This window comes from Poecilia reticulata, chromosome 18 (genome assembly GCF_904066995.2).
Source record: "Poecilia reticulata chromosome 18, P_reticulata-male-v2, whole genome shotgun sequence".
NCBI classification, from domain to species: Eukaryota; Metazoa; Chordata; class Actinopteri; order Cyprinodontiformes; family Poeciliidae; genus Poecilia; species Poecilia reticulata.
In genome coordinates, this window is record NC_088847.1 from 18588482 (window position 1) to 18614951 (window position 26470).

Sequence of the window (26470 nt, forward strand, 5' to 3'; positions counted from 1 at the left end):
AACATTTTGGAAAAGACAAGTTTTAAAATCTTTCCAATGTCAAGACATAAACAATTTCTGCTAGTGATTCTGGGTCGTTAGCGTGGAAAGTCAGTGATGCTGCAGTGATGATGGAGAGAAGGAAATAATATCTCTCTTTAGATAGAGATCTATAAATACATAGATGTAGACAGAATAGTTAAGATGCAACACATTACAGACAACTTGACCTCCATTCTTTGCTATGAAGGCACCAATTTAAGCAACTTAGGAAACTAAAGAAAAGCTCAAGTTGCATCAGGCCTGAATGGGATAAGAGTCTGTTTGGATGCTCTGCAGCTTGAAAACAGATTTAAACCTAAAGAGTCTTTTTGAAACAAATTACTTTTATGCAAATACCTCGGTGATGATTACAACTTCTCAAAACGAGCTTCTTTTGTGTGTCATTGTTCTCAAAATGAAAAGTTGTGCAAATGAAGTTCTTTGACGAGTGCAATCCTTCAGCCGCAGACTTCAGAGATAGCTTTGAGTTTGAGAGCTTTCTGCCTTAAAGGGCATGCAGGGGACGGTCTGCATACTGCCAGCACATTATGTGGTCTGTCCTCTTTACGTCTACATCTCGTAAGCGCGCTCCTTCACCGTTATAGACAAGCTGACAGGGAGAGAGACACAGGCATTGTCAAGCTAACAGGGTGCAGCAGAGAGCAGCGCCGCGCCCGTAGGCACACGGAGCCAACATTGGCTTGTGCAGTGAAGCCCACAGAGTCTTAATTGAATTGATAGAGAACATGGAGAGAGAGAGACAGAGTGGGGAAGTTGGAGAGAGAATTGATGAGCAAAACAGAAATGGAAAGTAGAGAGGAAAACAGAGGCAAGAATCTAAAACACATAGGAGACAAGGAGGTTGATAAATAGATATGGAGCTGACTGAGGAATAAACATTCTCAACGAAATGAGAGAACAGAGACCAGAAAGGTTTGATAAAGAGGGAAGAGGAAAACAATTAGAGAGTGAACACAATAAAAGAGGAACGCATCTATTATGAGGATGGTAAATAATGAAGGAAAACAAAGGGTTTAATGAAAGATAATGAGGAACAGAAAGGCAGGCAGGAGGTAAATTCTGGGTGCAAATCAAACTGTTGAATGGATAATATCGTTTCTCCACATGGCGGCAATTAAAGTTTCCTTTAAGAGATCAAACTGCAGACTGGAGAAAGACATCGTGAACCGAAATGAAACGTGGCTCCAGCTATAAATGAGAGGATGGAGAAAAGTGCAACATCTGCAGTCCTGGCTGCACTGAGGAGTTATTAGATTAAACATAATTAATGACTGCTCACTAAACAAAAAGAATGAAAACTGGCTCTAAAAAAAATCCCATTTTCACTCAGCGTTAGCTCAGGCATAAAGCGACCTACAAGCATCGTGTAAGTGATGTGACGGCTAGCTCAGGGGGACGTGTTAATGAAGACAGAGCAGCTGATTTCTGACTGAATTAGACGAGCAAAATGGTCGCTTTAAAAGAGAGCGGTGCTGCAAATCCTTCTTTAATCCACTGTGGTCGCATCAGAGATAACACAACCCATCAGAAAAGATCGCTGCTGGTTCATCTGTGTTGAAATTAGCCTCTTAGCGAATCATCAACAACATCGGTGAGAAAACGTAGGGAGATTAGAAACTTAAGTCCAAACTCCTTAATGGAGGAGCATTGGTGTGAAGGAAGAGTGTTGGAAAGAGCAGGAGCTTCTTAAAGAGACAGAAGCCCAATTTCACGCCGTTAAATTGCAAAATCAGATTTTGTTTTAGTTATGTTTGGCATGTACGCAGCATTTTTATAACAACGGAAGGCAACACAGAATAGAATAGAATAGAATAGAATAGAATAGAATAGAATAGAATAGAATAGAATAGAATACACTTTATCATCCCTTTGGGGAAATTTGTCATGAACTCAAAGGTGTGTGATGCGTCGTATCAGCTGCCTAAACAGACAATAAATACAAATACAACACATGTGAACACACAGACTACAGTTTAAAAACAACATAACGTCAGGCTGGGAGTTATGGCTGGAAACGATATCATTTCGATAATTATCGATTAGTTTTTAGTTGTAAATATCTGGCCAAACTGTTCCTGTTTCAATTACAGTTTTCACTCAGTGCTGCTGTTTTTTATCTTTAAGTAGTTACGAGGCACAACGCTGAAACCTTAAACTGCTGCTGCGTCAGTTACTCAACAGGTTGTTGCTAGGTAACCAGAGAGTGAGCGAGTTGCTAGGTAACCACAGAGTGCTCAGCTGGCTGCCAGAGGTTGAGCAGTTGAAGTCTTTTTTTTTTTCTGCCTACATCCCCCACAATGCTGTGCGTTTCTGAATCACGCGCCCATCGCCGTGTGTTTTGCTACCGATTTATTATACAGCCCTAACAGAAAACAAAAGCTGCTGCACACCGTCTACGCCTCAACGCAAAGTTCGTTTAAAATATTAATTCAACATTTTGAGGGAGGTGGGTACAAAAAGAGCATTTGAAATAATTCAGTTTAGTTTTTGGGGATTTCTGTAACTTTTACTGGAAGGTAAGAGCTTATATTCCATATTCAGGAACCAACGATACTGTATAGCTACTTTATTGCGCTAGAAAATGGCATTATGGACCTGGAAAACACATACCGCTCTATGTTTAATCTGTTTTGGTACATAAATCTGAAGATTTGATAACACTTTGACGACATGTGCATAAGACTGACATGCCATTGTCATAAACATGATATAACACCTGTCATGAGCAGGAAGGAGTCTTTATGAATGTCTATGACTGTCATGAAATGTCATTCGGTAAACAATGACACTTTTAATGCAAAGTTGCTCTAAAAGTTGCATTAAAAGTGTCAGCTTTGCATTATTTACAACATAATGACACTTTAATGCAAAGTTGGCACTTCTACTGGACTTTTAATGCAACTTTTAGAGCAACATTGCATTAAAAGTGTCATTATTGAATGACACTTCATGACTCAGACAGTGATAAAGGCTCCTTCATACTCGTAACAGATGTTATGTCATGTTTATGATGCTGTCATGTCAGTCTTGTGCACATCCCATCAAATAAAGTGATACCGAATATCCTTATAATTCATATATTTTGGATCTAAAGCCCCTATCACAGAACCTGCAGTACTTTATCTTCTTATGTTTCATAAACCTTGAGAGAGAAAAAAATTAATTGGACAAAATTGCGGCCAGTGGGACGGACCTCAAAGAAAACCGGAAAAACCCGATTGTAGCAACATTTGGTAATAAATATTAATTCTGGGGTTGTAATCGGCTCTGCACACGCCTGCTGAACGGGACAAACCTGCAGCGCGAACCCTGCTCAGAGAGCGCTGCTCGCTACAACCTCACAGGAGATAAACTCTGGCTTCTGTCATGCAACTCTGCTGCATTAATAGAAACATTTACTCAAATAAAATCCTCCTCCATCTGTTCCAAGATAAAAGTAGTGAGGAGTAAACTTGCACAACATTGTTATGCAAGTAGAGCAAGAGGTGTTGTTCATTAGATTCAGTAAATGTGATCGATGCCGGTGGAAGAATATTAAACACACACCGCAGTTATATTTGTGTATTCAGCAGGGCACTGCAGATTAAATTGTGTGTTTTGCATTTATTGCTATAAACGCAGAGTCTGCTTGGCTTACAGTTGTGAGCGGACGCAGACCTGTTTGCCTCGCCGCGCCTTGCATTTAAGGGTGAAATCAGAAAATTGTAAACAGGATTTTTCTATTTTTGGACGACTAGTGCCAAGCTCTCCATCAAAGCCGCGCGCCCAAACCTGGATCATTACATACGTGTTTGCAGTTACGCTGCTGTTGCCAGGAGTTTTGTGTTTCCGTCTCACCTTAATGAGGTCTCCGAGTAGTTTGTTTGCTTCAGCGTAAGCCTTCTTCACCTCCTTGAACTTATTTCCGAGCCCCATACTATGAGCCTGCAATGAAACAGACCACAACAGCGATGAGCAGCACATACAAACCTTTTATTACCTTCCTTTCTAAAGGAAGGAAGTCAAGTAATGCTTGCCCGGTCAGTGGCTTCAAATTGCTGCTGCAGCATCAGAAGCCTTGAAGATCAGCACACACACTATTGTTAAATGTGATTTGCAACAACATATTTTTGCTTCCTGAGACGGATATGTTTTTGTTTATCTATTTATTTTTGACAAGTATACAGCTCTAGGAAATAACTTTAAATTATCTAACTGGGAATGTGGAATAACAAGGTAAAAACCAAAGTAATCTTCTGGAAATGATTTGGTCAAACTCTGTACTTTTAGTCAGAACAACCTGTTATTCTACAGAGATGGCTTCCCAGAATCTTAAAAATGTTTCCACGGTCCGCTGGCAGCACACACAAGGTGCCAATAAGCGTCACAGTCCTTGAAATAATTTGGACGGACAAGATGAGTTTATTGGGGACGCACCAGCCAGGGGGCGTCAAACTCATTTTCATTTTGGGCCGCAGCAAAAATCTTGACTGTTCTTAAAGGGCTGGTTGTGCCAGAATCTATTGATCAAACCCATTAAACTGTTAAAATATCAATCAATCAATCAATAGCTGTTTGTTTCAGCATTTTATAAATGTTTATTAAATCAAATAATACTGAACGTCAGTTCATCCAGGATTTCATCAGTGTCTGTGTCAAAATTACAGATTTTTTGTTGCTAATTTAGAAACATTTGTAAGGAATTTTTACGATATTTGCTAAATGTGACTTTTTATTACTCGCCACATGGATCACAGACTATGACTTAAGCCACTTAAACTTGATGCTTTTTACCAATTTGAGAAAAATTTGCTGTAAAAAAATGTGCCAATCTGTTAATTTTGTGTGAATTTTGCAAGTTTGTGAAAAAACTTGAGGGACTAATTGAGTCCAGAGGGCCACATAAAAAGCAACAGCGGGCCAGATTTGGCCCCAGGGCCTTGAGTTTGACACTAGCTGATAATTGATCTTTAAAATCCCTGACATGCTCCTCTGGAAACTCTGACTCAATCATTCAATTTCAATTGCCGTCACCTGGTTCCAAATTCAACGTAAGGAAGCAAAAAATCTCCAGCAAAACGAGGCAGAACCGAGATTCCTTTTCAAACAAAGAATCGCAGAAAATCCAACTTCTCTCTCCAGTCGAGAGAGAAACCAGTTTCTAAAATTAATTGCGTCTCAAACACAAAACATTAATTCCAAAGAGCTGACAAAAGTACCAGCTAATACTTGTAACTGAACCGTTAGCTACGTTCTCCGCAAAAAAAGAAAGAGGAATGAAATCAAATAAAATTTGCTTTCATATTGAAAATAAAAATCAATCTGTGTGACGTTGACAACATGGAAGGACGTCGACCTGGAAGTGCAGGTTGGTGTACTGCCCTCCGGGTATCTCGTTCTCGTAGACGTCGGCGTTGCCCGACTTCATGGTGGCGGTGCAGTCGAAGGGAGCGTACAGGCCTCTGGTGACCTCCCAGTACTCGCTGTAGTCGAACACCTTCTCCAGAGCGATGCCTGCAACCAGACAGCAAATCAATGATCACTGCAGAGAGACGCATAATCAGGAAATATTTGCAGAAAGTCTGCAGGATTGTGATGGAAGAGGCAGTTTGTGGTTCAGATCAAATGTAAATCGTGAAATCTTTTTTGATGATCTGACACTAACAACTTTGTTGTGAAACCGCAACTTTGTTGGTTTTTTTGTCTGATAAATTACAGCATAAACTAATTTACAATTTCTATTACAATGTCGCATTTGCAGTGACAACCAGTGGAAGAGCTCATCGTTTATCAGAATTTATGAAGATGTTTGTCATCTCGCAACATGTGCCAGCTGATAACATTAGCAATTAATTTGAATGCATGACACAATAAACACGAAATTTCTCAGTTTTTAAAGACAACTAAACATCTCAGCATGGGTCTAAATGTTGCTGGTTTCTGCAGTAAAACATGGTTCGATAATCACCATGTTTCTCACAGATGATCTGATATATTCAGCAGTTCTTATTAGCACAAGCTTAAAAAGCTGTTCGGTATTCTTGTCTAGTCTCTCTAATATTTAGTGAACCGTCTGTTTCTCCTTTGTGCGACATCCTTCTGTCAGTTGTTTACCTTTAATTGGAAAAAGGAGCCCTGGTGCTGAGGCACAAACGGCTCTACATTTTGTATTTTTGCAAACAAAAGGCGTGAAAAAAAAAAAAAGCTGTTGTGACAGAGTGACAAGGTTGTAATTTAAAATTAGAAAAAGAAACACCAAAGTGTTTCTGTGCCTAAATTGTGATCTCGGTGAAGAAATAGAGCGAGTGCGATGTTAATGTGAAATTAATGTGCATGTAGCTGCTCCTCAAACTCAGCTGCCTGCCAAGCCGGTGGGTAATTGGGTCCATTTCCTTCTCTGCTTGCAAACACACACACTTCTTGGAGGTTTCCTTTAAGCTTCCAGAGTGAAATTACAGCTTCATTTTTACACAGGAAAGAGGAATTATAATCAGAGTAGCAATCTTGAACAGCTGAGAAAGCATTTTTATCAAGTGATCAGTAAAACAATGCAGGGTAGAGAGGGGTAAGACGAGCCAGTGGGTAAACTGACCCACTCTGTATCTAGGCACATTTGTTGTCATGTTAAAATAAATATCCTCCATTTTGGAGTCCCTCTAATAGGGGGAAGCATATGGTAATGTGTTAAAGGTGTTTTATGTACAAGATAACAGTTTTTTGCTCGTCAAAGTATTAGGGCTGTGTAATAATATCGATTTTGCGATACACATCGATATTTTCTTTCCTAGAAAAAAATCGATATTCATCTGCAAGTATTGTAACATCCACCTGTCACCTTGCTCACTCACTGCTTGCTTCACCAGGAGAGTGATTAGATCATCAGGCTTAGAGTGATTCCTTCACATGTTAAGGTTAAAAAGGTATCAAACTATTCAGAGCAGGTACGTGGTGCACTTTATTTACTTTACAAATGCATGTAAGCTACAGTTTGTACTGTTACAATTAAAAGAAACATGTTTTCTCACCACTTCTTTAATTCATTTTGTCCAGCTGTCGACTTTAAGTCTGTGTCCAACCAGAGCCAGGTATTGTGCACTTTGAGATTTTTTCTAATGAAAAGTGCGGTACAAATTAAATTTATTATTATTATTATTATTATTATTATTATTATTATTATTGTGTAGTTGGTGCTTTTAATCAGTTTTCAGTTAAATTAATTTAATCCAACTCTATAAGTCACAGAATGTCACCAAAATCACTCAGTCCCTCTAAAATCTTTCAGAAAATCGCAAGTGTATTGAATTGTATCGTTTGCTGAATACCGCAATATATATCGTATCTTGAGCAGAATATTGTGTATCTAAATGTGAGATTATTGTATCACTACAGCCCTACAAAGTATCATATTTTAGCTATAATGACTCACGTGAAAGCAAAATGTATCCAGGTCTAAAAAGGTCAATGTCATTTTATCTGTCGCTCAAACAAGCACAAAGAAAACCTGATAAATCATGTAGAGAACAAATACTTAGAAATAATTGTACATTACACCACATTAGCTGACAACGAATCTAAATTATGACAGCAGTAAAAAGATTAGAACATTAAGCCCAGGAGAAATCTCGCTAATGCTGCAAAGCTCAGGGACACGGAGATGAAGGTTTGTCTTGCTCCTCATCTTTCAAAGCAAATGCTGTGAGAAAACAAGAACAACTAAATCAAACAGCTGCAGCGTCGCGCATCATTGTCAGATATCAGTCACCAGCAGATTAAATGGAGCAAAGACAAACATTAGAAACAAAGCAGACACACATCAGAACGAGGAGCTGAATGTTTGTGAGCCAGGATTTCAGACCGGCTCATGACCTGCAACCGTTTTCAGCTCACCTGCCAACATATGTGACATTTATGCTTATTTTACAATACATTAGAACAAACTTACTGAAGCGTGTTAACTTTTAATGGTATTCTAATTCCTGTGGTTTATACCATTATTGCTATTTCACTGGCACATTTTAGTCTTTGTGTAAATGTTTTAATGCACTTAAATACGATGTTTACATTTTTAAACCTCGTTGTTAGGAGTGCTTTCTTAAAATCCCAATTTGGTACAAATTTAAGTTTTAAAGTCACTGTTTGATAAGGTCAGGTAATCTTATTTACATAGCAACAAGACATTTCAAAGTGCTTTTCATGAATTAGAGGAAATACAAACAAAAAAAACTGCAAAAGAAAAAACATCAAACTAAAGTTCTTCACAATTAACCTGGCAGGAGTTTCTCTAAGGAATAAGAATGAGTAATCCACAATTTACAAACTAATAGGAGTTAAGTGGTATGTTTTGTTATGCATTAATAATCAAATTTGATTTTAATATGTTCTAAAACTTTAAATAATGTAAAGCTTATAATCTACAGGGATGAAAATCTCATTATTTCTTAGAATCTGATTTCTGTAATCCTAAATGATGCAAAATTTTAGTCTGATTTCATGTCAGGATGCAGGATACAAGTCTGATTTCAGCTGTTTGTTTACAGTATTTGCTTCGTCTTTGATTTCTCTTATTTTTCAGAAAATGTCTGTGTAAACCCGACTTGGCAGCAAACCCAGTTCTGATTCTGATTTGTGTGCATTCGACTGCTCCACCTTGGTCGACTGCAGCGCTGCGGCATCAATTAAAGCCATGCATGATGCATGAGGAGCGAATGCAGTCAAACACAAGGACCACTTTAATATGCATCATCATTCAAACTGAATCATCTGTCACACTTAAATTGCACAGGTGTGTTGCATGCAGATCGGAGCTTCCTGAGTACACACAATGACATTTTAAATAAATTTAACAATTTTTCCAGGGCAAAGAAAATAATATAAAAATGGAAGAAAATGAGCAGTGGGAGTGATCTGGGTATAAGAAGCTGGTAATGGCATTGTCACAGACTGGGAGAGAAAGGAAGAGGAGGATGTAGAGACAATGTGACAGAAGCAGGTATGAGAGCTGAGGGAGAGAGGGATGGAGACGGTGCACAGCGATGATTACAGGTTTGGAGCCAAGACAGGAGAAAGAGGGAGTGTGGGAGTAAAGGAAAGCAGTAAACAGGCAAAGGTCAGGAAGGTATGGAGGAATCCAAGGGAGAGGCGCGCTTGATTACGAAGTGGTGAGGTAGGCAAGACGAGATGGAGGAGGGAACTGGCATTAAGTGAGCCAAAGATGAAAAGAGGAAAGCAGCAGAAAGTGACAGGAATGAAAGCATTAGGTAGTGAGGAGCGAGTCAGCCGGGGTCACGCAGAGTCAACACATGTAGGAATGCAGAGGCGAAGTCTCTCACCTGAATACCGGCCTCATCTTTTTTTGGTTTTTCTGGCCTCAAATTGATATTCGGCCTCCAAACTGAGCCGTGTCTCAGCAACATATCATGCTACCTGCATGGCCAAGGCTGATATCAGCTCGTTCCACAATCTGAGCGTAAACCTGCCGCCGCCTGCTCTGAGCAAACACGTCGATGGCGAGCGAGAGCAGCGGCCATGCAAAAAGGTTTCCCACTAAAAGCCCGAGTCACAGCGAGAACGCAGCGTGTTTTAATGGCTCTGTTGCTGCACGGCTCGCGACAAAAACAACAACAAATGCTCCGGTTCATGATGAATTTTGCTCTTTCTGTGAGCGATTGTTTGAATATCTCTGCAGAGAAAAATCAGACCAGCGAAGAAGTCAATTTAGCTGCAAGGACACCTGCAGGGTCAGACTCCACCAATAGTTTATTGGTGTATTATGTTTGACAAAAAGCACCACAGTTCCTCTGGGAATATTGACAGGACATCATGTTGTCTGTTTCGCCGTTCATCCACGGAAAAGAGGTTTGATAAAAGAAAAAAAATGCCTCAAATGCAAGGAAAATAACCGTTTTAGTTGGAAATCCTTAAGAGTAATGTTTTAACCTATGTGGAGAAACAGTTCAAAACAAAACACAATTTGCTTCTAAACTTTATTATATCTTATCAAATATATATATTTTTTTAGTTTTATGTTTTAATATTATCCTCTCATTGTAAACATACCTGGAGTGTTGCTTTGACTCATTCATGCATGTTTGAGAAATCATTTAATCACTCGTGGCAAAAAGTGCAAAAGGTGTCGCCTATTTCCACAAAATCAGTCTCCACCCACTTGGCACCTCCAGACTAGCGGTAGCAGCAGTTGGCAAACACCTGGTGGATATATGCGTGTCTGCTGAGCTAATTGTACAAACAACAGCATCACGGAGCAGCATTCATGATGTTCTAAAGGCCAAGTGTCGGAAAGAGCAGGAGCTTCATAAAGACTCAATTTGAAGGCGTCAAATTGCAAAGATAAACATTTTGATTGAATGTTGTTATATTTTTTACAACTGAAAGTAGCATAATTACTTGATTGTGCTAAAAAATGGCACTATGTCTGAAAAATACATAATACTGGCCTTTTAAAGTTCACCTACCATCACCTATTAAAGTCCAGTACTCAGATTTTTTTAGTAGAATGTAAAATTTAGCTATTCATAGACGTTTTTGTTGAGAACATCTAATATATTCCAGAGAAATGCAAGTGAAATACTTTGGTCCAATACTACTTGACACTCTATTGAAAATCAGCCAATCCAGGAGGCCCACTTGTTTTCCTTGTTGCTGATTGGCTGTGCCACCAATATGGGGTGAGACAGTAGAGGAGGTTGGTGGAGACGGTTTCCACTCTTAATGCATATTCAGGTATATTTGGTGGTATAACTAGTAAAATAGGCAGCGATGTGTGTTTTTAGAGGGAGTCTCAAGTATTCATGGGTGTCTGCCCTGGTGGCCATGGTAACCCAACCTAAATGAATACCATTTAGGTATTCATTTAACCTGAGAACACCCAAGAATATTGGCGAAGAGCTGAGAGAAAAACACAGAAGGACGCAGACCGTCGATGTCCTCAGGTAATCCCACGATTGTTGTCACGATTTGAGCCAGTTGTTATCTTTGCAAAGCTCAGAGCATTCAGCCACAAGCTGGTCCAAACGTTGGTCGACTTCAGTGTATGTCGTTTCCAGAGAATTCGTGGACCACGGTCCATCTCTGCAGCCTGGACGCCGTCCAGCTGAGAAAACAGGTTTTCTACAGGTTTTCTTATTTAAAGTCCACTAGCTGTGCAGCTCTGAGCTCCTCCAGTAAAACGCTAATCCAGTCTTTGGTTATCGGCGTCGCCTGTGCGGGAGTTTCTTGGTCTCGTTCGGATTTACCTTTCGACTCTGATCTCAGCAAACATCACAGAGACACTTTGAATAAAAAGCGTAAATTAAAACCCTTACTGGTTTAACTTTGCTAAGTGACTCCAGAAAAGGCCGAGTCAACCTATGATTAAGCAGCATAATTAAATGTTTTCCTTATCGGAGCTTACAGGGGGCACTTAAACTAAACCAAGTTGTTAATTTAAGGCATTATCTGCATTAACAAACTGCACATAACGGGACCAACACTCCGCTCCACTGCAGCAGCAGCAGCTGGCCCGTACAGGGCAGTGTGAACGTCAACAAAATTAGCTTCTCCAGGTTCTGAGGAATGAAAATGAGGGATCAGATCCACTTAGCAGAGCAGAGTCGCTTTTCCCAAAAGCATTTCTCCACATAACCATCTATTTTCACATCGCTTCCCATCAATTTAAACCCGTTTCATGTTGCCATAGTTTTTAAAACACGTTTTCTTCCTGCCGCCTGTTTTCAATCGGCGCCCCTCGCTGTGGGAGGTGGAGGTCGCCGAGAGCGGGGAGCTTTTTCACGGCCCATGAAAGGTACACACTTCAGAGTCACTGTGGCCAAAAAAAACAAACAAACCCACTGGAGAAAGAGCACACAAATCTATCTCTGAATTTATCTTATGACCTCCTCAGAGGAGCTCAGAGATCTCTGATAAAACCTGGCGGAGCGATACCGGGAAGCAGATAAATACTAATCACAGTGAGGTTGCCGTGGAGACCCAAAAACCTGACAGGCTCCAGAGAAAGCCGCCCTATTGTCAGAGCGAAGAGGGCTGCCCATGGCAACAAGTCTTACTGTGATCAAAGTACTCATCTAAAAACGCAAAAGGGGACTTTTTGTAGAAAAAACCAGTTTGTTTTATTCCACTCTCAACTAATTCATGAGCTAAAAACATTTTGCTTAGGGCCGCATGTCTTTATCGACAACCGACTTCTTTCTCCTCTCATCATAACCGCATTCGTTCGCCATTACTCAGCAGAATATGCAGGCCTCCTTCGCTTCAGGGCCGTAATTACAAATGCGTCATTGATCTGCTGATTGATTTTTCTTCCCTCATGTTAAGTAGCAGACTTTCGCTCAGAAAGACTCAAATTATTTCTACGCAACACTGGTGATCTAACAAACTGTCTCATTAAAAACTACGCCCAGTAATAAGAGCATGGGGAGCAAATTTAAAGGTATTGTTTCATAACGGATTTTATCCTGTCAAATGTAATTAGAAGAATGAAGTGACGCGTCTTTATTTCTTTATTATCTACTGAACACACAGCAGTTCATGTTGAAAACAGCACTGATCAACTTTTTTGTTAAAGATGATTCAAAAGCTGATCATCAATAACTCATATTTTAGCACTCCTTGAATTCCTGTAAAGCACTTTGTATTGCCTTGTTGCCGAAAATGTGCTATCTAAATAAAATGACTTTTACCCTTTCTCACCACAGGTTTAAATTTCTCGGCGTTTACTCACCAGTGTCGTATTTGGTCCCTTTGGTGCAGGCGACGATGGCCCCCATGCTGGGCTGAGACGTCATCCCAGCCATGGAGTCGACCTGCAGGCCAAACAGTTCATTTTGTTTTTTAAAGAAGTTTATTAGGCCACGTTCACTTTTTATGTTGCAATAACACCCGAGTCAATAAATTAATCTGCTTGTAAGAGAGAGAGCACTTTCAGAATACGTTATTAAGAACGTGATTCTCAGCTTTCTGAAAAAGAAGAACCTAAAAAATGGTATTTCAGGGTAAAACTTTGTTGAGGTTTGTAATGTTGATGAGAGGAAACAGAAACTGAATGGTGCACAACCCAGAAGTCCAAACAGCAGGCCGTTACTTAAATGCAGCTGCCCAGGCTGAACTTATTGAACGAAGTGAGGGAAATGTTCTCGGCTGCAGCAGCAGCAGCTGCTTCATCTCGCTTTATGACATTTCACCAATGAAAACTGAACCAGCTAACAGAAAAACAAACTATTCTTCACGCCTTAATGTTGAGACATTCAGTCGGAACCAGCTGGTCAAAACTCACCGCCACGTCGACGACGTCAGCTCCTGCTTCTGCACAGGCCAACATGGCCGCCACGCCGGCTCCAGCTGTGTCGTGCGTGTGCACGTGAATGGGAACGTCTGGGAAGCGATCCCTCAACGCGCCGATCAGAAGCTTGCTGCTCTCTGGCTTCAGCAGGCCGGCCATATCCTGCAGAGACAAACTGGCATCAATATGAAACAGTCAAGGTTATTACAGTTCACAAGGCCTAAGATTCAAAGCTCCGCCTGGATATTTTTGCTTATTTCAGATCTTTAAAAGAGTTTCAACAGATTAAGCTGAAGTGAAACGTGCTCCCTGCAATGGCGGGAGTGAAACTACCGTAATAACCCAAAATTGGCTGGAAAGAGCAACGTCTCCCCTTCATAAACCGTCTGAATATTTCAGAGTGACGGTACGACAACGTTGGCTTGTAAAAATGTGTCGACTGAAACACTTTTCGGCTGATGACGGTTAACTAAAACTAAGAAGATAATGAACCCTGAAATTGAGAAAACATTTTCATTAAAGAAATTAAAAAACGGTAATTTATGGGGGGAAAAAACCCACAAATAACTGGAACAAATAACTCATGTGTTTATAAAATCTATAATTTGTATTTATTAGCCTTTTGAAGGGATGTGAAACTGATAAAAATTTTCCCCCACCCACAAGCAGTTTAAACATCAGCTGTCGGCAAATTATGGCACTCCATTCTCTACGTCGGTAAAATGGCGACGGCATCAATTGGTTATTGAAAATGGCAACTTTTATTGAGTTTTCATTATCCAAATTGATGTGCACATAATCACAATACAATATTTGGTCGTTTTTTAATTCTGCACCTAAAATTAACCAAAGAATAAAAAATCTACTATGGCTAATAAAAACTAAATTAAACCTAAATATTACCGTAACCAGGGAATCGGTGAAGATTTTACCCTCTAAACCGGCTGTAGAGAAACTGTTTTAATGTAAAAGCTGCCACATGTACAGTGTTACTTTTCTACCAGGTTACCTGTAATACGAGTTATTTACTGGGAATAATTCATATCAAACTGTGCAGTGAAACAGAGCCGTGTTTCTCCCATCCAGAGGCGTGTCGTCCCCGACATGGAGGAGATTAACCAGCTGCAGGGACGGAAGCAGACTCTGTCACGTCTCTAAATGCAGAAGCAGCAGAGAAAGAAATGAGTGCAACTCCTCGGTCACCCAGTTTCCAGGTCAATCAGCTGCTGCGCTTTCAGAGGTGCTACTCCCCACTTCTTTCATTTCTGCTCCCAGTTTTAAATCAGATCTTTATCCTAATTTATGTTTTTATAGCAGACTCACCTTTTTGTTTTCTAGATGAAACAAGCTAGTACATCCAATTGGATTGTTGCACAATCTACATTCACACAGCACGTCTTGATCCTCAGTTCCAACGTTTTTCGTTCATACTACTGATTAAATGCGACTCAGAATCAGTAGGATTGTGATGTCAGAATCTATCCAAATGACCTGCTGCCATGTTCTTCTTCCAATAAAGCCACACTTTACTGGTTGTTTTCTAGTTATTTCATGAACTGTAACACTCAACATCCTGCCCGAGGCCTCCAGAATCTGAGGTTAAGCACTTTGGCTTTCTGTAATTTTTGGCCAGAATCTCAAACTCTGACCTTCACAAACTTCTTTCATAATCATTTTCAGCCGCTGGTCAGATTTACCACGCCTGGATTCTTCTGGTGCTGAATTATGATGCATGTTTTGTGTCGATGCTGTAAAATCAGACAAAGCTTTGAAAACTGTCAGATACGCATCTGATTTAGCATCGAAGTGGAACCAAACGGATCGTTTAGAGGGGGTGAAGTGATCGTAACCGGGCCGTTCAGAACACCATGGAAACGTCGTGTACGGGTCTGAAACCAAAGTCAAACGTCTGGTCTGTGCATCCAGTAACTTCTTATTTCCAAAGTACAAAGTGATTTCTTAATCTAGCTTGAAACACAATTTGACGGTTCTATAGTATTTTTTTTTTAAACTCATATGAATTGGTAGTATATACTATTGATTTCAATACAGTTCTACAGCCAAGCTGCACCAAAAGTAGATGCTTTTTTTTATTATTTATAGGTTTAATTTCTCAGATAATGAGAATATTACACAAGACAAATAAAAAGAGGGATGTGTTATGGTCTACACAATCTTCTAGACTGCTGTTGTCAGCCAATAGGATTTAATCGCTGTGCTCTTTCTATTTATGGAAAGTATAGTGGAAAGAAAAAGTGTGGCAAAAAATGGTGCACCAGGACAAATAATAACTGTGAAAGGATTGATAATCACAAGCCATGAGCTGTAGCTCAAGTCTGTGATTCGACAGCCACCAAACTGACGTATCCAGGGGCAACGGCTGTCGCATTTCTTGGGTTAAGCCACTTCTGAACCAGACAAAATGTCAGAACAATCTCACTTCTGCTGAGGATAAAAAATATTTTACTTGATTAGGACTTTTGACCAAGTCCTCTTTTCAAGTCGCAATAGCTTTAGAGATGCTGATTTAACCGAAGATACTAATATTACTGAAATTACCGAAATAAATTACATTTTGTGATCATATTGAAATCTATTGTACCTGAGGACATTAAATGTAAGGTCATTTATTTATATTGCACATTTTCAGCAACAAGACATTTCGAAGTGCTTTACATGAAATAGAGGAAATACAAACAAGAAAACAAAGGAAAACAAAAGTACTCCACAGTTACAACCTAATAGTAGTTTCTCTAGATAAAGTACCAGGAATTAGGAAACTCTAAAAATTAGCTGAAGCAGCTTGTTGTACTTTATTAACAAACCCAAACTGTCTGAAGGAGCAGCTTGTTTTCAACTGCTCCAACATCAGGCAATTTTAACACAAGAGCAACTTGTTGGGGAAAAATCAAGACTGTCCCGTTTCCTTCGAGTTTATAATAGCTTTACTGTCGCAAGGGAAATTAATTTCTGTCAACTTAGCATTAGCTGCGCAGTGAAGCTGATATTTTCACCTGCTTGCGTTGCTCACAACGTTTTCACCGACGGCTGTGAAAACTGTGTGTGATGCAGGAGGACGAACCCCGACTCGTCACAGAGACGCTGTTTGTTCTCACGGTAACGATTAGTGACATTTTCCACATGTTTAACCTCCATTTATGAATTCAGAGCTACTAGTTAAACCAGCTTTTTCATGCGGCTCTCACAGCTGTGTGCGATGATTCACACGCTGCTGCGGCAGCGTGGGAGTTACTGCTTGAGTAAGAAATTAATTATTTGTTGGCACCATTTGTTTATTATTTTTGATAACAGGCTCAAACATGAGAGCTTTTTCACCTGGAAAGAGCTGGGAAGCTTCAGGCATGTCAAGTAGTCAAACTAACAACTTATTACTGTAAAGTCTGAATTTTAAATCACGATAATTTAAGATCGATGTTCTCTCAGCGAACAGGTTTGGGAAAATCTTCAGCAGAATTAATGACTAAACTGTTTCCAGCTCCTTTAGCTCCCCAGATCATGACGCCTCCAGCGCCGTGCTTCACAGCAGGCGTTATATCCAAACACTCAGAACCAAACATGGAGACGCAGCATTCAGTTCAGAAAACTGCTGAAACACTGAATTCCTTTAAATCATGACTAAAAAAATCAATCTGTTAAGAGTTGATCAGTAATAACTCGTTTTAGTCTTTTTTCAACTTCTCATTGTTTTCTTCCATTTTGCCATGTTTTGTGTTTTCATCATACAAAGCACCTCGAACTGCCTTGTTGCTCATATCCATCTTCAGCTTTTATTCGAGCCAAACTTTACCAGTTGTTAGTTGTCATGAACTTTAACCTTTAACATCCTGACCCAGGCCTATAGAAACTCAGATGAAGAGCTTTGGCAGCTCTGACCTTTGAAGGCGTTCGCTCCTGGGAAACCTGCCAGCCGTCTTAAACATTTCTCACTTGAATAGTCTTTATTATTTATAATAATAAAGACATTATTATAAATATTAATAATGCAGAAATGACCTCACAGCCCCACGTCCCAGATTGATGCTCCTCCATCTTGGCATCGTGTCGCTACAACGCTGTTGTTTTAAATTTGAATATTGTTGGAATATTATGAGAATAAAATCATAGTATACGTTAAATAAAATTTAATTATAAGACATTTTTGTTTGAGCTGCATCTTTAAAGTGATGTTCAAAATAGCAGGCAGAAAAAATAAAATTCACATAAAAAAAAAATAATAATAATGAAAACATTATGAGAAAAAAAAGCTTAGTGTTATCGAGACTTATGTCAGTGTGGTTTGCATAACTGTTCCAAATTTCTGCAACTGATAACATTGATTTTATTTTAATGGCACTGTGCATATTAATGAATGATTTAACTCATTTCCATCCATTGTTTTATAAAACCAAACAAAATATAAACATTCATACAATTTCTTAATAAAAAGAATGAAATGCAATTAATATTCTGATACTTGCGTTAAAATATTAACTATTTCCTTGTTTGTAAAACCAAACCAAAATATAACTTCACAAGATTCTTCACTTTAATGCTTTATTGTGTAATTCTCATTAAATTACTACTTTAGCCTCATATTAGGCTATAATTGTTCTTGTAATTTAAATTTTTTTTTTTTCATATTACTCATTTGTTCTTGTAATTTAAGAAAATTAAAATGAATTCATAGTTTTGTCCTAATATGTTACACATCTCTATGTTTTAGGCAACAAACTGCTAAAAATCCTATTTTTTAGTTAGTCATCCTTACTGATCATTAGTTAATATTTAATCAGCGAGGTCCTCTCCTAGATCCTAGTCAAAGTAACAAAGGTATACTTTAATTTTCTCATGATGGCAACTTCCTCTACGTTTTTCTTTGCATTTCAATGACAGTTAATATAACAGCAGCTGCTTCTTTTTGGTGGTTCTTATGCTTCTATTTAAAGAAAAACTTGTTTATAAACTGAAGAAAGAAGCAAAGTGAGAATCCATCTCTGCTCTCACTTAGTGTAAACCGAAACCAGATTTTTGTTGCTTGGACTCCTCAGATGACGCGTCCTGCTACCTCGTCCTTTATCTGTGGGCTGACTGACTCACTGGGAAGGTTCTGCTTCTGTGGACTGGGTTTAAAACCCTTAGTGGGCCGTTACACTAATTTAACAGCCCACTCATCAAGCCTTCGTCTCCTCACCTTGATGGACAGGATGTGAGTCCCGGCTTTGACCAGCTCGTCGGCCAGCTTCACGTAGTAGTCCAGGGAGTATTTCTGCCTCATCGGGTCGGAGACGTCGCCCGTGTAGGAGATGGCGGCCTCCACCACGCCGCCGGCCGACCCGGCCGCCTCCATGCCCAGCAGCATGTTGGGCAGGTAGTTGAGGGAGTCGAAGACGCGGAAGATGTCCATGCCGTTCTCCTTGGCGACCTCGCAGAACCTGGAGGAGCAATGCATTCACACTAAACACGTGTCTAACGAGCTGCCGACGTGCAGAACTGAACCCCAGATGCTAATCCCTTCCCGTATATTTGCTCATAAACGCTGCCACACCTGAGTAAATAAACTATTCCCACTATTTTCATGAGCGGAGAGCTTAAGCAAGCCTGCAGGAGCCGGCAATAACTGGAGACAAATGTACAGCGGAGTCATTATCCCAGCTGCTTCTGGTAAATCCCTCATTACTGCCTTTGCCCCAGTATCTTAATCAGGTTTTTCAAAACCGCGATGAGTGCCGGCTGCGGACGTGTTGCTCTGAATGCAGTATTTACCCACACACCGGGAGCTTTTGTTTCGGCCAATAAACCAGAGTGTGGCCGCGTGTTTGTTTATTTGTGCCACGAGACGATTACCAGTCCAATATGTGTGCGAGTCCAGTGTTAACACAACGTGCTCTGTGTTGGGGGTTTATTTGGGAACAAATCGAAACCGCTGCTCTGACTAACGCCTCATATTTAGGTCATTTAAAAAAAAGAAAGGAGAAGAAGAAGAAGGTTGAACTTCATAATATGATTCAACAATCTTGTTGGCAGGAAATCGACCCTTCAGGCGGTTTGGAAGCAACTTCCTGAATACAGTACAGGAAGTCACATTACAACCAAAAAATCCCAGGGATAATACAAGGTAGTGGATATCTGTGATGTTTTCTTTTTTTAAGTATTTTTTAAAACAAAAAATCTGAAAAGTTTAGCCTACATTTTTCTTCAACCCCCCTGAGAAAATGTCCAGAGAAGTCACTCAATTAGTAAACACACCCCATCTGTTAATTAGGTTTAGTGTAATTTAAGCTCCAAACCTAAAAACATGGAGGTGCTTTGTTTTTTATTGTTCACATTCCTGCCAGTCCACAAACAAATCCAACGGATTAAAAACAGACACACGCCGAGTTATTCAATTATACTTAACCCGTCGCATAAAATCCCAATGAAACACCTTGAAGTTAGAACAAAAGTGGCTTTAGCGTTAAACGCAGCATTCCTGTGTGTAAAACGCACTTTAAATTGAATCAAATGAAATCAGCCGTTGATTTGATTTAGCTAATGAAGATTGTTGGGGTTACTTGGTGGCGAGCCGTTTCGGGCGAGGCGGCGGCAGAGAGTGGCCGAGGATGGAGAAGGGAGCCGAGCGAACGGATCAAAGCCATTAATCACAATGATGTGCAAATTTTCAACAGCACTCCCCCTTTGGGACGCGGCGCGAAGGGAGGGGGAGGCAAAGAGAACGAGGTGCGCAATGGGGCGAGATGAGTGAAAGCTGCAAAAAAAAAACAAAAAACCAGAGGGAGGCATCAGGGGAAATAAATAACGACTATAAGGTTAGCAGGACGGGAACGGCGGAAAACAAGGAGGAAGGAGGAGGCCTGTGTGATTCTGCAGGAAGGCTGGAGGAGGAGGGGACGGCGGCATTACTCATAAAGTAGCCACTACTAATTTACATCAAGCCATGGGATTCACATGCTTGAAGATGGAGGTGTGTGAGCGAGGCAGCTTGTGAATCCATTTGGAAAAGAGGTGGAGGTGCGAGCGAGCGAGCGTGTCGGCCCGGGAGTATTTATGTCCTAAAGTGCATCGCTGGCATGCAGCTGCATGAGTGATGTGCAAGTCAGCGAGCGTGATAAGAGGAAACGGGAACGCATCAAACAAACTGACCTGATTAAACACGTTGGAGCCTATAGAGATATATTTAGAACAACAAAGGATTTCATGTCGAGTTTATATTTAAAGATGCCACCCTGAGAGAGACGAACATCTGTAAATCTCAAGAAGTCGAGCTCAAACCAAACGCCCACACGCGGAGGAGAGGTTAGAGGCGCTGCACGCAGCCAGGGAAATGGATATTCTGTTACATTCGTCGATTCAGACTCATGAATAACCATCAAAGTCTCTTCGGTTTGAGAAGCGAGCAACAACTTCACTCACATGACCTTTATAGTGAGGACAAGACCTTCAATTCTTTATAGCATTTAATAAATAAGAAACCTCAGTTCAGCTCTTCTCAAATGTGAAGGAATAATGTTTGTAGAAGAGCTTTTCCAACTCCTCACAAGTCACTCAATTACATAAAAAGGTAACTGCATGAGAAAGGCAGTAGAATAATGTATGGAGCTGCTTGTTACCTGGGCATTTTGCACAGAAAAAAAACCAGCAGGAGGACATTTCAAAACAACCAGCCAGTAATACAGAACTCAGCAGCTGGCTTTTGGAAACTCATATTCAAGTTGATGTTTTGTAAAAAATTCGATCATCATTTCAGGCAAAAGAAATGCTGAAATAGGAAACTGATGGAGCCGCTCAGATGTACAGGCTGTTTAATGCAGAGAGCTATATGCAGCAGAGAAAACAGAAATAAAACTGTGTGCAAGCAGGTCTGGCCACAAGTTTACATACATTCATCATGACTTGGCTTTCAATGATCTGAGCCAACAAAACTTTAAAGTTTGAATGGAACTGGATTTTCTCTAATCTACAAAAGTTATGACAGTTCAAATATCTACAGGTACATCTAAAAAAATTAAGATTGTAACAAAAAAAGAAGAAAAAAAAGTAAAACTCATATGTTTATATACAGAGGGTTAAGAATACATATGCAAAATTGCTTTAAAAGTTCCATTTATATTCCATTAAAAGTGTAAACTTTGCATTAAAAGTGTCATTATTTGCCAAATGACAACATGACAACAGTCAAACAGGAGGAGGGTCTTATTGCTGTCAATCAATGTCATGTACTCGCTGCTCAATGTGCTGATTGTGGAGAAACAACTTAATGTTACAGGATAGCCATAGCCATTGTTGGCTATGCTAACTAGCTTTAGCATTCACAACAAACTCTGCTAGTTGCAGCGTAGCAGAGAGCAAGGAGGGAAAAAGAGGGGAGACTTATCGGTGCCAATTTTCTTAATTATGGGAGATCTGGGATCGGCCGATTTTTTACATATGGAGCCGATCTTATCTACCACCAGAAAAAAGTCTACAAATCAGCCACTGTTCTCTTCTGCTCCTCCATGAGAGGGTCGACTCAGATCGGCCCACCAGGTCATGTCCGCACGTTTACGGCTAACAACAGTCACCCCACTGTTGCCAATTCAGAAACTTTCTTGCTGAGCAACATTTCAGACAAAAAAAGTTAGTATAGGCCAAAATTGGAATCAGCAGGTTAGGCTTTTTAAAAGATCGGTAATCGGTCAGAAAACTGCAATCAGTGCAACAGATCATCTCGCACCACACTGCCAACAAAAATGCACAAAAAATATTTTTATACTTGTTACACACTGCAACTTTAAAGGGTCAAAGTACTTTTAAAAAAATCCCAACATTTTTTGCTTGTCAATAAATATTGACATTAACTGGACAAGGCAAATATAAACGTAATAAAATTCCGACAACCGGCTTGTCAGGGTCTAACCGTGTGCAGGAGCGACTCACTTATAGACGGCGTTGTCGGGGTAGTTGGTGTAGCCCACAGCGTTGGCCCCCCTCAGCAGCATCTGGAACGGGACGTTTGGGATCAAAGCTCTCAGCTCCTGGAGCCTCTTCCACGGACATTCGGACAAGAATCGCATGGCCACGTCAAAGGTTGCTCCTGCACACACACACACACACACACACGCACACGCACACGCACACACACACACACGCACACATAGAGAGAGGGAGAGGAAACAGGGTTAGACTTTCATCTCCATCCTCATCTGTCATCCTGACTTTGATGTCGATTACACAATCAAAGAGAGATACTTCAAACTTATCTCAAGCGCCGCAAACAACACCCAGAAATACACAACGATAATGGATGATTGTGTAAAATATGATTATGGTTCTTTTCAAAGGAATTTTTAAAATCCAAGAAATGTTGCAGTGAATGAGACGAGGAGAGAAGAAGAAAAAACCCAAAGCAATCTCTCATTTTCCTTTCTGTGGGAGCAGATAAGGAATTCCTATACCCGTTTATCATATCAGCCGGAAATATTGAAGCCTCCAGCGGTATTCTGCTGATCCAACACTGTCATCATTAAATTTCATTTTCTGGGCACTCATGCGTAAGAACAGAGAGAAAATACTGAGCACAACTGCTGCTCTTATGAGCGCTGCAGGAATAAAGCCTCACACAATTTACACCCCCTCCTAATTTAAATTTCAGCCTACGTCAGCATCTCCAAAAGCCCTGGATCGGAGCGGAAATCACTGAGCAGTCTTGATGTCAGACATATTGGTATTACCGTTTCGCTGCACGTGAGATATCCCAACATGAGGCAAAGTGGGGGATTCATGCGCGGCGGCAGACTCTACCCTTATGATTTGATAAAGTGAATGAAGACTGACAGCCGGTCCCACAGGCAGGAAACATGAAGCACAGCCTGATTCCTTTTGGACAGGCAGGAAGCTGCCGCTCTGCTGTGAACGTGAGCCACGATAAACCAGATGGAAACAAGTGCAATATGCCCATAACGGCTAAGGAAGCAGAGAGGCATTCAACAAGAAAAACAACCTATTTTGGGAAGCTCTGTATGCCAGATCAAGAGTTCCAGGAATACAACAAGACAAGGGCTTGTAACTTCCACTATTAGGAAATAATGTTGACACAAATACAAAACATGACAGCAACGTCATAATTTACGACGATGTGTTCTATATCTCTCTTTATATCTGAAGAGAGTTTGAAGAAGCAAAAGGGAATCTGGACTGAGCAAATCTTATGGTCTGTTCACACTAAACGCATTTTGAGCTACAGGCGCGTTGGTTTACGTTCAAAGTCTGTGTGGAGTCGCGTCGAGGCGCGGTTCGCCCGTCTAACGCTGCACAACTTGAAGAGTTTGTCAAGCACGTCCAGCGTGTCCAACCCTTAAGTTAAGCTGAACTTTCGCCGCTCAACGAGGAGAAAAAGGAGAAATCCTACAAAAGCTAAAATCTGATGCCACTCCGTTTTTGTTCACATCTTTATAGGTTTTCGTGTTGTTTCATTCAGTGCTTCTTGTTGCAGCGCCGCCACAGGTGAGGAGGGGAACATGTTTGTTTGACGGTGTGAAAGCAAACTGCACCAGCTGAAATTTGGTCCCCAGTTAAACCGAGTCTTCTGGACTATCAGATGGGAAAACACCCAGAGATTCAGAGAACTGAGAGTTGATACTTAGTACAAATAGCAGTAATAATGCAGGTCAGAACAGGAGCATAAATGTCTGCTTCAGAGAATACTTCTCCTGAATCACATTTGAGATCCAGACCGTTCTATCATTACCTTTCATTCATGGCCACTAATGATCCATAAAATCAGCATATAGCATTTCTCCTCCTTTTATGTTGTCCTCTATTTCTCCACTCCTCACCTCAAACATGGCCAGGAATGTGATTGTGGGCTACAGTTTTGAGCGTACCCAACATAAACACGTGCAGAAATCTTTAAATGCGTCTTTTAGAGTATGCACAGTTTCAATTTTGAACAAAAATCAACTGACAAGACATAAATGCATTCCAGAGCTATTAAACTTTCTTTAGCCAATAAAGGTTAAAAATGACTCATCCAGAAGTCAACCCACTGAGTTACATAAGAAACATCAAGGCATTTATCTCCCTTTTTACTCAAACTGCAATTACACATGCTAATAAATGTGATACTTTCACAGCTGGGTCAATTTTTATGTCATCTCAGATTGTCCCTTTGTTGCTCTGGATTAATCGAGCCGCTTTTTCTCTTCAAACTCAAACCGTTTCTGCATGACAAAGCACAAACTGAAACAGTACGGTCTTCCTGTACGTCGTCTCAAAAACGTGTGCAGCTCAAACAGAAGGAGCCGTATGGATGCATTGTGTGACCCAGTTCATTTTAATGTATCTTCCACACAGCAGCGAGGAACGCTATATCGGGAAGGGACTTAATCCTCAAAGGGCTTTCACAGGCTTAATCTCTTCAATGATTCATTCTGCCTCTAAGCAGCTGCAACATGTGAAGGCAATATTCCCTCTCCAAGACCACAACAGTGTTAAAAACAAAACATCATCGCACGGGGACACGGCGTTCAATATTCAAAAATTCACTGGTTCCTGGAGCGATCCGTTCTGGACACCAGTGAGGCCAGTAGAGATCAGAGACGTCCAGTTTCTCTGATCTCTCTCTGATCGCTGCGCTGTGTTTTCGCGTCTGGATCCATTCCTCCTGTGGCCGTTCACTGATTTACGAGGTTCTGCTACGAGCCGTCACTGTGGGGCTGGAGATGAACCTTTCGCTGCACCGCAGTCTAATTAGTGTTTAACAAACTCAATGAGGTGATAATGTTTCCTGACAACTGCTAAATATTAGATCTTAATGGTTTTAAAAGGGAGAATTCATTTCATCGGGTAAAACGAGGAGGAAACCAAACACTTGGTTTGTTTTCCTGTTGCTGAACAGAAAATAACCTTCAAAAACAGATAAAAACAACCGGTGCTTGTTAGAGAGGAAGCTTTAAGCCAGCAAGGCAGATCCTGGTGTCTTTACTTAAAAATTAACTTCCAATTTGAAGCAAAAAGTGTCCCACGAGAAATTAAAACGACTGAGTGCGAAGCTGGGAGGAACGTCTTACGAGAACAGAAAAAAATGATGATGAGAAATGAAATTTTGGTCCTGTGCAAACCAGAAGAGACAGAAAACCTGACTTCTGCTCATGTGAAAAAAGATAAAAACAAATATTAAGTACACCTGACTGGGAAGTGCCTTTAAGTCACTTTTAATTACCTTGCAGGGTTGCAGATTTAGTCAAAGCCAACTTATCCAGCTGTTTGACTTTACATCCAAACGCTCCAGTTCTACCAAATGTCTATTAAAGGTTGGTCTTTTTATATTTAACCAGGAACTTAATTATTTTGAAGGTTGTGTTTTATTCCCACAGGTGATTGCACCGTTTTGAGGATACAGGATGACTGAACAGTGAAGCATCAGTTGTCTACACTCACCTTCTTTAGCTGCATGTCAGCCGATCATTGGCAGCATTTTAAAGCCTTTAGTCAGCGAGTCGGGGTTAAGACAACCTGCTGAAATCCAATCGGAGCATCACAGAGGGGATGAGAGTGGATTTTAGAGCATTTGATCGTCCAGAAACTGATGATCTACTGGGATCTGCAGGTTTACGGTGTGATGAAAAATTCCTTGTTTATGTCTAAACTGTTTTGAGAGGATTAAAAGTAGCTCAGTTCCCTGCTTGATGCATCCAGAGTCAGCAGAAATAACACATGCAGGCACAACGTGGACTGCGTTCATACAGCAGGTCAGTTGGGCTCAAATCCAACTTTTCTTTTAAATCATGTCTGACTTTTTCATGGCTGTCTGAACGGCCCAATTCCAATCCTTTCACTTCCCAAAAAAAAAAGGATCCAATTAGTGCCAATTCCACATAAGATACTAAATGGGATAAATAATAGTTTTCTGCAGACTGAACGGTCATGTCACGTTTTATTTGACCTGAGAAATGCAACATAATTCTCCACCAGAAGCAGAAAATCCAGACAAAACTAATGTGGACACTTTACAATTTTACCATAAATGTCCAATATAAATTACAAACAGATATAATACAGGGGATTTTTAGAAAACTACAGGCTCGCCATGGTGTGATGATACAGTATAACGTTACAATTCAAACCCTTCAGACTTATTCTTACTTTCCCAGACGTTTTTATTCCACTCTGCTTCAGCCT

General features: G+C 40.4%; 1 protein-coding gene across 2 annotated transcripts in view; it reads right to left on the reverse strand.

The window, feature by feature from the left end:
• pcxb (pyruvate carboxylase b) overlaps positions 1 to 26470 on the reverse strand; it is a 392212-nt gene that overhangs the window by 32651 nt on the left and 333091 nt on the right. For both annotated transcript variants that reach the window (XM_008435894.3, XM_008435895.3), the window contains exons 16-21: positions 22229 to 22385; positions 18507 to 18747; positions 13310 to 13477; positions 12758 to 12839; positions 5378 to 5535; positions 3880 to 3966 (exon numbers count right to left, since the gene is read on the reverse strand). In XM_008435894.3, the coding sequence (XP_008434116.1) occupies positions 3880 to 3966; positions 5378 to 5535; positions 12758 to 12839; positions 13310 to 13477; positions 18507 to 18747; positions 22229 to 22385 (893 nt within the window). The remainder of the gene's footprint in view (positions 1 to 3879; positions 3967 to 5377; positions 5536 to 12757; positions 12840 to 13309; positions 13478 to 18506; positions 18748 to 22228; positions 22386 to 26470) is intronic.